This window comes from Haematobia irritans, chromosome 3 (genome assembly GCF_050003625.1).
Source record: "Haematobia irritans isolate KBUSLIRL chromosome 3, ASM5000362v1, whole genome shotgun sequence".
NCBI classification, from domain to species: domain Eukaryota; kingdom Metazoa; phylum Arthropoda; class Insecta; order Diptera; family Muscidae; genus Haematobia; species Haematobia irritans.
Window position 1 is genome coordinate 169,474,578 of NC_134399.1, and position 14,982 is coordinate 169,489,559.

At 32.8% G+C, this 14,982-nt stretch overlaps 3 protein-coding genes across 3 annotated transcripts; 1 reads left to right on the forward strand and 2 right to left on the reverse strand.

Annotated features, from left to right (window-relative positions):
- Positions 1-237: 237 nt before the first annotated feature.
- On the reverse strand, positions 238-4,483 carry LOC142231648 (splicing factor U2AF 50 kDa subunit-like). The gene is made up of 5 exons (XM_075302283.1): positions 4,344-4,483; positions 3,633-4,256; positions 3,490-3,575; positions 1,206-1,328; positions 238-1,147 (listed from the first exon to the last, which is right to left on the reverse strand). The coding sequence occupies exons 1-5, from the start codon at positions 4,354-4,356 to the stop codon at positions 686-688; spliced, it is 1,308 nt and encodes a 435-aa protein (XP_075158398.1). The 5' UTR covers positions 4,357-4,483; the 3' UTR covers positions 238-685.
- Positions 4,484-7,954: 3,471 nt separating this feature from the next.
- On the forward strand, positions 7,955-11,477 carry LOC142231650 (splicing factor U2AF 50 kDa subunit-like). The gene is made up of 6 exons (XM_075302285.1): positions 7,955-8,129; positions 8,185-8,739; positions 8,803-8,891; positions 10,614-10,736; positions 10,804-10,926; positions 10,996-11,477. Exons 1-6 carry the CDS (start codon positions 8,126-8,128, stop codon positions 11,335-11,337), a joined length of 1,236 nt encoding a protein of 411 aa, XP_075158400.1. The 5' UTR covers positions 7,955-8,125; the 3' UTR covers positions 11,338-11,477.
- Positions 11,478-11,617: 140 nt separating this feature from the next.
- On the reverse strand, positions 11,618-13,612 carry Rad17 (Rad17 checkpoint clamp loader component). Its single transcript, XM_075302284.1, has 4 exons — positions 13,482-13,612; positions 12,755-13,422; positions 12,213-12,688; positions 11,618-12,099 (listed from the first exon to the last, which is right to left on the reverse strand). Exons 1-4 carry the CDS (start codon positions 13,494-13,496, stop codon positions 11,684-11,686), a joined length of 1,575 nt encoding a protein of 524 aa, XP_075158399.1. The 5' UTR covers positions 13,497-13,612; the 3' UTR covers positions 11,618-11,683.
- Positions 13,613-14,982: the final 1,370 nt, after the last annotated feature.

Genomic DNA, 14,982 nt, shown 5'->3' on the forward strand with positions numbered 1-14,982 from the left:
ACCAAGACGACGCACCGTGCCACAAGTCATTGAGAACGATGGCAAATATTCTTGAATTGGGCTTCGAATTGCTTCCCCATCCACCGTATTCTCCAGATCTGGCCCCCAGCGACTTTTTCTTGTTCTCAGACCTCAAAAGGGTGCTCGCAGGGAAAAAATTTGGCTGCAATGAAGAGGTGATCGCCGTTACCTGTTATTATACATTAGTTACATATTTGAAAATAAAAATGCTCCAAATCTTTTGTATTTGTCATTACGCTTTATTGATAAATTATTTTTTTTTTGCTTCTCTGGTATAACCGCTTTTTTGCTACACACGAAAAATATATGTATGTATATAAGTATATTTATACGCAAATATATATATTAAACTATCTTAAAATTTTAACGAATGAAAGGATCAGCATCAATCATATCGTCAACTATACATTCATATAAAAGAATGAAATACACATTTATTAGAAAAAAAATATCTAGAAAAAGTGCCCGACTCATGCACATATATAGATATTAATTTGAATATTTTTGTTTTTTTTTTTTTTGTGTAAAGTTTAAAGTATTATACGAACATTTATTGTTCACTCAATAACCGGTGACCTATTTATGTTATGTGGGAGTATGTGTGGATCTAGATTATTATGGATCCCATATTCTGGATGATTATTCCCTTCTTGTTTTTATTCACTTAGAACTCACGACGATGGTATTTATCGGGGTCAAAGTATGATGTGACTACCACACGGTCACTAAATTTGCGACCCGTCAATGCTTGTTGTGCTTTTTGACAATCCATAACCGAGTTAAATTCTACAAAGACTTTACCACAACCAGGTACATCGACACCCTCAATGGGACGTGGTATTTCAACACTACGAACAACACCATATTTATTACACTCTTCTTTGATATCTTCAAGAATATCCTCGTATTCATCTTCGTCACGCAATTCATCAGGAGTTACCATATTCAATAGACACAAAACTTCGGTGGGAGGTCCTGAAATTCCAAGCATAGCCAAACCGGGTACTTGGATGGTAACTGGAGCTGCTGTAGCGGAATTATTTTGAGCATTTTTGGCTCCTACACTGGCACGTTGAACGATGAGCTTTTTATCACCCAACTGCATACCATTGAGACCAGCTATAGCCTATAAAATAAATAAAATATTTAAATATCCCAAGTAAGGTTCAATTATGTTGACTTACTTGATCTGTAATTGTATGATCCACATATTCGGTAAAAGCATAGCCCTTGCTTAGACCGGTACCAGTGTCTTTGACCAAGTTGAATGCTCTCAGTTGACCAAACGATAAAAGAAGCTCTTTAACCTAATGAAACAAAGACAATAATAGGTTTGATAAATATCTTTGATTTTGTTTGAGGTAGTACAAAAATAAATATGTGAGTTTAAAACGCCGAAAAAACCTCCTTTGTTTATTAAAACCAAATGGCAGTGGAAACCTAAAAGAAATGCCAACGCGTATTATCATTTCGATCATTGTCAGTAGCTGCTGAACACAAGGCTTTTTTAATGTTTACAGTATTTTTACCTTGTTTTTCGATTTTTTAGCTTGATTGGGGGAAATGTACAAAATAGCTGTTTTCCTGAAAATCAAAAAAGAAACTTGCCTTCTTCTTGTTTGGTTGGAGTTGCTTTTGTTTCGAAAAGTGATCGATTGGCGTTTAGTTTGTATGAAATCTGCTCTGGAGGCATTGCGCTACTACATTGCTAGAGGTTGAATGAATTGTGATGCCAAGCGAGAGTGAAAAAAGGACTCGAAGGGCAATTTTGCTTAGGTATGTCTGTCTGTATGTGTTTCAATAACTTGAATATAACAGCATAATAAAAACACCACCACCTAAGCTACAAGAATACAACAACGAAACAATTAATATAAAGTTTTTGTTTTGGAATAAAAATAACACAGCATCTTGTCATAATTCATTATGCTGAAATTGAAATAATTGATGTCCTGCAAAAGAAACTGGATGTTTGATATATTTACATATACACATACAAACACAAATGACAGTAGTTCCTAAATATGATTTTCTGTTGAATTTGTATAACACCTCTTTTCATTTGAATCATTGTTTTTTGCAGTTAAAATTTGTAGGTCCACAAAATACCAGTGTGCAGCTGAAACAAAAATTTTCGAAATTCAAAGCTAAACACTCATTGAGTTTCATAATAATTCGTTAGCTGAAAAACAATTTATATTTTATACTGAAACCTAAAAGGGATATTTTTGCCCAATATGAACCATTATCATGGGGGTAGATTCATTTGCTGAAATAAAATACAAAAGGAATTTCTCCAACAAATTTCATAAGGCCTTGGTTTCTCTTATCTAATAAGCTGTAAATCAATTTTAATACGTTAAAAATTCTAAAATGAAATTGCACTGTTAAGGAAATTATTGGCGCTGAAACAAAAATAATTATATTCTAAAAAAAAATATTTCAAAAATTCATCCTAGGAGAGATATCGATATTACGTTCCGCAATTCAACATTTTTCATCTTTGTGTCCGTCAGTCTTTAACTAATGTCCGTCAGTTCTTTAACTAATACAACATTCACGTAGTACTTTCAAAAGCCACTTATACCTAATTCACATTATACTTCCAACATCCACTTTACCCACTTTCCACTTTTTATATGTCATTTGCCTTATAAAAAAGGGATTTCAAGTCTACTTTGATTAGATGTTGAGCCTGTTTTTTGAGCTAAACTAAATTTCAGCACTCATTCTCCTTATAAAAAAAACGAGATTTAAAATCTCAAAATTTTTTGGATTTTGAGAGTAATGTGTAGAGCTTAGTTTTTTTTTTAGAAATATACAAAGGTGTTGCAAACAAAAGTCTTCTACATATAACAATTGTATTTCAATCTTTGTTTTAGCGATCTCTGGAATTATTGGGGGAAAAGAGGAAAAATTCTTTGGATGTCAGATATAAATAATCCGCTCGTACTCATCGGTATTTGGCGTATAAAAGAAGTATGTATGACAAATGGATATTTTTAGATATATGTTGTTGTTTAGCAGATTTTATATAATCTTTTAGTCCGACTTTACAGAAGCCGATAATCGAGATACATTGTGTGAATCACTGCTTATATTGAATTAATAGAGAGTAGATAGAGTGGTGAAACTCAACCAAAGTCTATTCCATTTCATCAATAATGGAATAGACGGTTCATAGACAAAAAAGAAAAATGTCACATTGAAACCTACACATGACTTAAGAATATCATATTTTATCGTTGCCTTTTATGCTATTGGCTTCATCAGTTTTCCAAAAACACTGCAAATATGGTCGTGTCAGTCCCCGAAATCACTTTAAATATTTTATATATCATCCAAAGTGTCACTTTTTTACTGTACTGTGAGAAGATATCAAGGATTAAAAGCCAAGGCCAAAGTCATATATTTAAGAAATGACGTCAACCATTTCTTAATGACCGCCATGGAAGAATTATTAAATACCTGTTCCTCATTGAGATAATTCGGTAGACCACCAATGAAAATTTTATGGGGAGAGTCTGGAACAACTGTGGATATTACTCCATTGGCTGAAAGGATAAAAAAGTAGTTTTATACATCGTTTTTTATAAAAAAAAATTACTTACAGACTGGCTGTGGCATAGGTGATGCATCCACTACTCCTGGCATTGGTTGGTAATCGTGTGGCCGGCGTATTTTCAAACTTTGTCCCTTAAAATTAATACCATCGAATGCCATGGCCTGGGTCGTCTCATCCGTAGAACGGAACTCCAAGAATGCAAAATTTTTATCCAAATTTATTTGACATGCCAACACTGGATTTCCGTCAGCCTGTGCAAGACCGGTCAAATGCATTTGCTGATTGAAAAACTCCATCATTTCATCTTCAGTCACACCGAATGGTATGTTGCCCACATAGAGACGACGTGCTTGTCTGGTAATTGTAGAACCAACAACGGGTACAGCCGCTTGCGGTATATCGGGAACGGTATTTGCTGGTATTTGACCGGAAGCCTGCATTGCTTTGTATTGCAAAGGTGTTATGTGTTCAAAGCCAGGTGGCGGAACGTCCCAGTACAATGAAGGTTTGCGACGCCTGGTATAATTGCCTCGACCCCTTGGACCTGAACTGGCGCCAGGTATATTTGCCATACCTCGTTCATCCCTTTCACGGCGACGATCACGGGAACGTGAACGACGTCGGTCGCGGGAACGAGACCGGCTCCTGTGGCGTCGTCTATTATCACGGTCTAATTAGGAAATATAATCGCGTGGGTCAGAGCACGAAAATATACATTTCGTTAGAAGAATATAAAATCTATATTCGGAATACATACCATCGGATCCCATGTTAGTTGAAGAAACTTTTTAACAAGGTTTTATGTTTATAGCAGCAAAGCTATATATCTTCTAATTTCTTTATTTTAATAAATTTGCTATTCAATAAATTTTTCTGCGGATGAACGCTTTCTTTAACTAACACAGGGTGTATAATATTAGAATTATATTAGCTCTAATCTATTACAAATTCTAGTCAGCCATTTTTTATTTCTTATAGTCATTTAAATAAAAGCGTTTAACGGTTCCTTGAATTTTATATCATTTCGTCAAAATTCGTTTCATGTCTATCTTCACATTCTACATCATTTCGTCAAAATGAAATTTCGTTTCATACAAAAACTTCTCATTATGCTGGTTACATTTCTAAAGGTTTCCACATTTTATTATTTGGTTTCATCGCAATATGATGCGCCTTGCAGACTATAAGTTTATCTGGACGACAGTGCCCTGCCAGCATTTCAAAGTTCCATTTCATCCTCATCGCTACCACAGACTCGTAAGTGACACTGCAACAATCGCCAACTGTGATGCAGGAAGCGTATGAAATGTACATGAAAGTAGTTTGCCATCACTATTCCCAATAAACACAAGCATTGGAGAAATGCTTATATTCAATAAGCTTTCAAATATTTTTTCAAAGAATTACCTTTAAATTTAATTTGAGAAATTGTTGAGAAAATCGCGTTCTCAACAAAAAACAGACATTACCCTCAACAGTAGAATTCAACACGTTAGCAACAATTTCTCAACATATTAGCAACAAATTTTCAAACTAAATTTCATTTTAATGCTTCAAACCTATTAGAAAATTTGTTGAAGGCAAGTAATTTGCAATGCCATTTGAATTAATGTTGAATATTGGATTCACTATCAAATTGATATGGTGTTACATGTGAAAAATACTCATCCTTGTGTTTGTTGGGTTGTTACAAGAGTCATTTTATATTTTGTGAAACACCAAGCGCAACTAGCTTCTTATAATTTATTTAAATAAAGTCGATAATGAAGTGCTGAAAACATAGTTATTTCGCTTAAAATTGTAAAAGGCATAATGGTGAACAATTTTTGACTTTCCAAATGGAATACAGTGATTGTTTTTCAGATATTTTACAGACACGCTGCCTCCATCGAAAATAAAAACACTGGCTTATAGACGCTGCAACATGTAACTTGCCGCTTGTAAATTAACATCATTCTAATATTAATAAAAAATTATGTTAAATGTGTTGTGATAGTCGTATAAATGTTATATTTATAAGAATTTATCAACCCTGCCAACATTTTTTGAATTTGGGGGCGCTTCTGAGAATCCCCATTACGTCGAAAACAGTTGTATACGATATCCACAACTCCTCGGTAAAGCGCAGTCACTATTGAGAAGTTGTGCCACGCAAGTTACTACAAAAAAGTGTCGCATGAGTGCAATTATTAGGTGCCCTTCTGAATACATTTAGAAGGACGCCAATAAGAGCCCCTTCAAACAATCAGACAAAGTGCATTTTAAGATAGTTGTAAAAGAATCATTGTGGTCAAGTAAAACACGATTGTTTAGATGTTTATTAATTTTATTAAACATTTATAAATTCTCATAAATATAACATTTTGTTCGACTATCACATCACATTTAACATATTTTTATGCATTAATAAAAGATTGATGTTGAGTTACAAGTTGCAAGTTACATCCCAATAAACACAAACGTTTGAAAAATACTAAAATTCAATAATTTTTCAAACATTTTTTCAAAGGATTAGGGTAATATTCAAGTTGAGAAATTGTTGAGAAAATCGCGTTCTCAACAAAAAACAGACATTACCCTCAACAGTAAAATTCAACACAATAGCAATAATTTCTCAATTGTAATCCTCAAATTAAAATGCATCGCTACTCAATAATTTCTCAAACATTTTTCAACGTGAGAAAAATAAAAAATGAGCATTGTTGCGAATCCTTTCAAACCACAATTTGTGTGAAAGTCAATCCTAGTTCTAACTGAAAGTCAATACTAAATTTCTAGGGATTTTGTAAATTTTATTATTTTTTTCGTTAACAAATATAATAATCTTAAAAATAACATTAATAATATATAAAAATAATAATATAATACCAATCAAAATGTAATTATCTTATTAAACGTATTAATAAATAAAACCATGAATACAACTTTAAATATCTTAAACATTTTTACATGTATAATTCCATTTCCTCCATAATGTTGGTGTCAAATAACTATTAATTAATATGCTGGCAATTTGAAATAATTACTATCGAGGAACTTGTTGGCTTGTGTGTTAGAATAGATTCCAGCAAGAGGAAATCACAAAATATCAACCTGATGACGGGATGTAAATTAATGTAATGCACATTTTCATCCAGAAGTTCTTGATATAGGAATTGTTGCACTTTGTTTTAATTGGTTGCACTTTGTAAGTTTTCTGAAAACTTTTCTTTGTTGTTTCCTTCATTGGTTTTTCATCGGCCAACATCTTCCAAGAATATACCATCCAATGATATTAGTTTTCTGCAAAACAATCGAGTTTTGTGATTTCCATTATGTTTTCATTTCACTTTTTATTTTGACTTACCAATTTGTATTTCTTCCAACTGACCACGTACTTCGTGATTTCCTCAAGAACGTTGGTGTTACAAAATTGTTGTTATTAAAATACTGGCACTTTTCAGGAACTTGATGACCAGATAATTGGAATAAATTTCTAGCAATTTCAAATCACAAAATAACAAATTAAACCGATGATGCGATGTAAATTAAACTATCGATGTGATGCGAATTATCATCCAGTAGTTGTTGTTTTTTTGGTTGCACTTTGATTTATGGAAACTTTCTCTTCTCGATAAGCCACTACCATTGTTCATCGGCCAGCCTCTTAATGTGTCCAAGAATCAGCATCCAAATATTTTAGTCTTCTGCAAAGAGATTTGAGTTTAGTGACTTCCTTAAAGTTTTCATTTCGTGTTTTAGTTTTACTTACCAATTATTATAAGCATTTTCAATTGATTATTAAAAAATTTCCACATTTTTGTATTTCTTCCACGAACTTTGTTGTCCAAAGTAGTATTGAAAACCATGTGGTTTTTTCGTTGCATTTCAGGGTAGTGTTTTGTCAAAGTTTTCTCCAATTATCTTCAACACATTTTCAAAGTTTTCGTCAACATTTTGCCAAATTGGTTGTAATTCGCAAACAATTTGAAGATGTATTGAAGATGAGCTATATCAAGTCAAGTTGAATTTATGTTGAAAATTATATTTACCCTCCAACTGAAAAGTTGTTGCATTTGTTTATTGGGTTATGTCGTACAAATAACTTAACAACCCTGTGTTTGGGACACATTCAATGTGATAAATGCTTGTATTCGTTTTCCGCACACAGTAATTAGTAGGTATGAGATAAAAATGGGTATAATTAGAGTTGACATTTGGGTTTATAAAAATCGATCCCGAATGACAGAACTAGGTATAATGTATTTAATCCACATACGCAACGCCAACGTCTTTATTTAGATTTATATTAAAAAGTGCTGCCCTGTTAGAACCATTTAACACAGGGTCTTCGTAGGAAAATTTCACAATATGGCATTACCATTTCTACCCAAGAGAAAAGAAAATCGACGAACAACTCCAAGAAATTTTCTGGAAAGGATTATAAAGAAGCAGTTTACGTAAAGAAACTATCTTACTAGTCTGTTGTTTTTCTACGTTTCTGATTTATCTAAATCGCATACATTTCGCACGTTACACTGGATATATCGCATCTGAATAATGGGTTCGCATTGAATAATGTTACATAGACATTCAGGGTAATAACATTTTGTTTACAGGTCGTAAACATCGTTCTCCTTCACGATCTCGCTCACGCTCCCGTTCAAGGGAAAGACATCATCGTCGTAGTTCCCGAAAAACGTATAGGCGAAAACCTTCATTGTACTGGGACGTTCCGCCTCCGGGTTTTGAACATATCACTCCTATGCAGTATAAAGCAATGCAGGCTTCTGGACAGATACCAGCTAATACGGTACCTGAAATCCCTCAAGCCGCAGTGCCTGTGGTCGGTTCTACGATAACAAGACAAGCTCGTCGTCTTTATGTGGGTAATATACCTTTTGGTGTAACTGAGGATGAAATGATGGATTTTTTCAATCAACAAATGCATTTGGTTGGATTGGCCCAAGCCGATGGTAGTCCGGTATTGGCTTGTCAAATAAATTTGGATAAAAACTTTGCATTTCTGGAATTCAGATCCATCGACGAAACCAGCCAAGCAATGGCCTTTGATGGCATTAATTTCAAAGGCCAAGTTCTTAAAATTAGAAGACCCCATGATTATCAGCCTATGCCGGGAGCGGCAGATACAAAAGTCGTCCAACCACTAGCAGGTATAGTAAAACGGAATAAAATAAAAAGCGAGACTTTAATTGGAACTCTTTTTATATTTTTAGCTAAAGTGGTTACAATTTCCACTGTGGTGCCAGATTCGCCACACAAAATATTTATTGGTGGCCTTCCAAACTATTTGGGAGAGGAGCAGGTAAGAGCAAGGGGTTGAAATCCATGAAAAAGAAAACATTTCAAGGACCTAAATTTTTATTTTAATTTTGGTTTGTGGTGCAAGTATTATGTAATTCTTAAAAAATCGAATAAGTTAAGGTTTAATTATTATCTATGTCGTTTCTGCAGTTTTGGCTCCTTAACCCAATGGTGTAGTACATTCATGTTCACAAAAAGTCAACTTGTTGCAAATACAGTTGAAGCATATGACACCAGTTTTTTTGGATACAAAAACTCGAAAGTTTTTAATACACATAAGTTAATTTTGAAATCAGAAAAAAATCGAAAGGCCGTTTGTATTCTGAAGTATTTGCAAATTTACTTTTTTTAAGTTGCAAAAATATCGATATTTTGACCCTTTGTTATTATTTAAATGTGGATTATTGGTGATCATTTAGACGCAATTTTTGATTAATTATGAGTTTTTTTATATTAATTTTGAAAATTTTTTCGACTTTGGTTTGATAGTCATTAACTAGATTTTTGTCAGTATAGAAAACACGATTTATAAATTATAAGAAAAAGGTCTATGAAATAAGCCTTTTGTATTCCAGGTTTTTAATGATAATTTATTTACTACGGACGTTTTTCAAGCTACAATTTTTTTCACATTTTAGTTATTAAATATTTGAACAGCACCTAAGAGACAATGCATATGATTCCAAGTATTGTGACATAAAGCGTGAGGCACCACTTAAGTAATTCAGCATTATGTGCCGTTCTTTACCACCGGTATGGGTAAATGTTATCCCGAGAATCTTGGGGTAACTAATAGTCGGAATTTTGCCATTGAAAATTTTTAGCTCATACTGGTTAGGTTTGCTTTCCAAACACGGTATCCAGATATTCCGAAAATGCCCTTGGAAAAAAGTTTGATACTGATTTTGGCCAAATATTTGCCTAGTGTTATTATACCTTGAGGAATGTACTCTATTAAGCCTTCAAATGTTTTTGTATACAGTTTTCCACAATGCAAGGGATTTTATAAAAAAATAAGCCAACGAATTTGAATTACAAAAGCAGATTACTCCTCTTATCAGAATCAATCGGTTAAAGTTAGTCGCCTATTTTACATATTCATATATGTCATAAATTTATTTGGGCAAGTTTCTCATTTAATCTACGCATTCTCTACTTCTAATATTTTCAGCCAAACATATCTTCTTATTTTCAGCACAGTATGTTTCTAACGAGATATTCAATTTCAGCGAAGAAAATTTCTCTACTTTACAGCAAACGTTTGTTTTTTGTATAAAGTTTTTAATGATTCATCTTTTTTTCTCTTCGTTTATATTATTATAGATTAGTTTGATCCCAAACGACAATTGTGCCAGCATTTGTATACTTAGGCATACATATTTTATGAAATATGTGTTTGCTACTAAAACCGAATACAAATATTCAGAGAGACTTGAAAATTATGCGAAAATAATTCATAGTTTTCGTATTAAAATACAACACAAACAAACAATCCTATAAAAGCAAACAGTCTATATTTGTTTTCCTAAACTTTAAGAAGAAACAAAGGCAAGTTGTGTCATTTCGAAAAAAAGAACAAATATTCAGACCACTGGGTCACGTATGAAATACAATCAGCTGGAAAAAATTAACTTGAACTCAAAAATATTTGTTTTTATTTTTTTTTTTATGAAGAAACTTTTTTCCAAATTTCTAATTTACATTTAAATTTTCTTTTTATTAGGTAAAAGAACTTTTGTTATCCTTTGGACAGTTAAGAGGTTTTAACTTGGTCAAAGATGCAGCAACTGGCCTAAGCAAAGGTTATGCATTCTGCGAATATGTTGATCTCAGTTTAACGGATCAGGTTGAATAATTTTGAAATTATAATAACATCATAGAAATTAATCAAAAATTTCTTATTTATATAACAGGCCATTGCTGGTTTACATGGTATGCAATTAGGTGAAAAGAAATTAATAGTTCAAAGGGCCAGTGTTGGGGCTAAAAATGCTCAAAATAGTCAAACAGCTACTGCAGCGCCGGTCACTATACAAGTAAGATCACACTTAAATCGTTTTATTCTTATATGATTTTTATTAACTTTCACTCATTTTGTATCCTAGGTACCTGGTTTGTCGAATTTAATAACATCTGGTCCTCCCACAGAGGTATTATGCCTTCTCAATATGGTCACTCCTGATGAATTACGCGATGAAGAAGAATATGAAGATATTCTGGAAGATATCAAAGAAGAATGCAATAAATATGGTATTGTTCGTAGTGTAGAAATACCAAGACCCATTGATGGTGTGGATGTACCGGGTTTGGGAAAAGTTTTTGTAGAATTTAACTCTGTTATGGATTGCCAAAAAGCTCAACAGGCTTTAACCGGCCGCAAGTTTAGTGATCGTGTTGTCGTCACATCCTATTTTGATCCAGATAAATATCATCGAAGGGAATTTTAATAGCACTATATATATACAAAATATTTATCTCATTTTTTCTTTGATTAGTTTTAGGTTTTTCTTAATTTATTATGTATTAGACTCTTTTACAAATGTACAACTCTCTATTTTATCAAATAAAAATTGATATTAACAAAATATTTTTTAGCCAAGTTCTGTATGTGTGTAATCTATGTTTCGAGTTCAGGCCGGCCCTTCAGCATTATCGAAATGAAAATAAATTCAGACAATTTCTCTTTCAATGGGTGTTCGTGGAAAATATGAATAATCCAAATCAAAGTAGGAGAAATTTCTTTATCTTTTTATTCTCAAATATAAATCTCATAATATTTTTAATTTTTAAATTTCAATTATTTGCTTTAACAATATTTACAAATGTTTTATATTCTAATGCATATTGGCTTTTTGGTATATTATGGTGTGTTGGTAATAAGGAGGCAGCAGCAGAGGGAATTTTCGATTGTTCCGGATTTATACGTTTTGGTCCTTTAACAGGCATCCAGCCAGTAACAGGATGCTTATTGGCCACCATAACATTTCGTATGCCTAGATTAAGACCAGTTAATGCTAAGGCATCTTCACGATATTCTGTCAATATAATATCACATAAACTGAGGCCATTAGCGGCATCTATTACTGTATCAATATCTCGAAAATGATGCAAATAATTCGTATGAACAAAGTCTATAAATTTTTTTGGTTCGGTGACAAATGCTTGGGCTATATCCTCAGGAGAGTGCAAAAGTTTATTTGAATCGGTATCTGAAAAGAAAACTCCATTTAATTTAAGAAAAAATATAAATGACTAACTTGACATTGCAATTTGTAACGTATATGCACCATTTTGGCATTTTTAAATGATTTGATAAACTTACACTTAGGATTAAATACTCGGCCCAATGCATGCATCATTGTCACAGTTTCATCTCGACCCACTGATTTTAAAGTTGATTGACATTTACGTTTTCTTGTTGTCTTCTTATTGTCTTGGGAAGATTCAACATGCTCAAGCGGTTTCGTCAATAGTTGTGGAGCACCTTTCAGCGAGGAAAAATGTAGATTTATAAGAGCATTTCGTATATCCCCTTGGGCTGACAAAACAATCGAATCCATCAATTCTGTTGTGGGTGGACGATATAAATCATTGTATGGCGGCATTCGCATTAAGGAACAAAATCGTTTCATAGCATTTTGCATTAATGTTGTTGCAGCTGGATTGAAGTTGATGTGTGTTATAAGGAATTTTTGTTTCAATTCATCTGAGAAAAGATTATAGCTTATATTTAGGCCTCTTCGCTTGGTGTCAGTGACAATAAAGACCAGTGGTGATTTGCCATAAATGATATAATCACTGAAAATGTAAAGGGAATAAATAAGTGGCACTAAGAACATAAATGCAAAATGCCACGATACTTACTCCAGAATTTCTTCCAATGATGACGAGTCCTTGAGTAAAAAATTTGGAAAATCTTCGATGAGCAATAAGCGTTTATCTCCTCCAGCCATATCAAGCAGAGACCTGTAACGGGATGCTTTAAATAGAAACCCTTTGAAGGCTTCTACTTGTGAGCTCTTAAAATTTGATTCTCCATAAACTTGATCGCCCAAGTTATATATTACTTCTTGGTCGACTGGATTGGTCCATTCTTGTATGCTATAATTCATTTCTTTGGCTAATACCTGTACAGTTGCAGTTTTTCCGCAACCAGAGGGTCCTGTCAGTAGACACAATTGGGCAGGGCGTTTTTTCTTCTTCATAATCTCACAATGTTTTAGCCATTGTTCGACTTCTTGGATCTTTTTCGGATGTACTGCCAATTCTTCACTTTTTGTTGGAGCAAAGATATCAATCCAATTTTCATTTGTTAATATTAATTTTTGAGACGATGTCCCATTCTCTTGTGGTTCTTCGTCACTATCCAAATTAACAACTTCTGTTATTTTCTGAGGTGTTTGTTGTGAGATATTGCTTAATGTCCTTTTGCAACTTCTAGTGGATTTTCTAGTGGTTTTGGAATCTGCCAATTTTGGACTACTGTTGGACTCCGTAGGCAACTGAGAGAAAACGGATTTCACCCATGTTTTCTAGAGAGGAAGTGTTTGTATAGAATTTTCTTTTGATATACGTTGATAAATGAACGAACCTTTCTTGTACTCATTATAGTAAAATAAAATTTAACGTAAATTTAATGTTCTGGACAATTGACAATTTCAACAGCTATGTAAACAAACGTATATGGAGTTACCAGATCAACACACAACTGTGCAACACAATTCACAATTATCTTTCAAACTATCGGTTCTAGTGTTGCCAGTTGCATATATAAAATGGAAAATTGCTATTTCCTAATTTTTTTTTTTTTTTTTTTTTTTATTATTATCTTTATTTGTAATTTGAAGCCTTAAAGGCCAATTGAGGTAAATTACAATTCATCTACTAAAGAATAACTCCTCGAAACAAAGTGTTACTTATAGTCTAAGATGGTTAAAGGTATGGAATTAAAGTTATCACAAATATAAACTTCTTAAGTCTAAAGAAAAAAAATACAAAATTTTATAATTTTCAATAAAAAACTACTCTTGCAATTATTATTAATATATTTTTTTTTTATTGTTATTATTATTTTTATTTTTGTATTTTTTTATATCTTTTTTTTTTTTTTTTTTTTTTTATTTATTTTTAATCGTTTTCTTTTAAATCAATATTACTATTGCGAAAAAATATATATATTTAAAGCTTTTATTGTCGTCTTCAGTGACACCTACTCTTAAGTACAATATGGTTTTATTTTTGGTATTTTTTTATTATTATTATTTTTTATTTTTTTATTTTATTTTATTTTTTTTTTTTTAATTATTATTATTATTATTTTTTTTTTATTTATTTATTTTTTTTTTTTTCCTATTAAAAAATAGCATTATGATAATCAGATTATAGTGACTAGGATTTTATATATATAAATATGGTATATGTTAGTCCAAATCTTGACAGTATTGCAGAAGATGCTTGCGGTATGTGGCATTTGTACTATTAAATACCCTTAAAGTGCTGGGAAGGGCATTGAACAGTCTAGCCGTTCGTACTGTGAATGAATGTCCCAAATAAGGTCCCACTCGAGGTATAACAAGTTGATTGGCTCGTACAGAGTGACAGAATGTAAACATATTGTAAAGGAAAGACGGGTTGCGACTACGGAAAAATTTATAGAATGTCAAGAGTAAGCGAAAGTTAACAAAGTTCGAAAATGATGAACCAATAAAGCGACGGACAAATGGTGAAATATGGTCATACAATCTGCATGAATATATAAAGCGGACTGCTTGATTAAACGCGGAGTTTACTCTCCTCATGATGATGTCGGATGTGCCAGAATAGACCTCTAAACAATAGATAATGTTTGGCATAATAAGAGCATGGACCAGTCTTTCCCTTACAAATCGAGGTAGCACTAGGTCTATGTTGTAGAGCTGGCGAATGCCACAAACCGTGCGGGCAACCACATTATCAATGTGTTCCTCAAATGTCAATCTATCATCTATAACAATGCCCAGACATCTCAAGCTGTGGACAAAGTCTATTGGTATCCCATTGTAACATATAGGCAGGTCAACAGTATGTCGCGGTGAGAACAGTAGTGCTTTGGT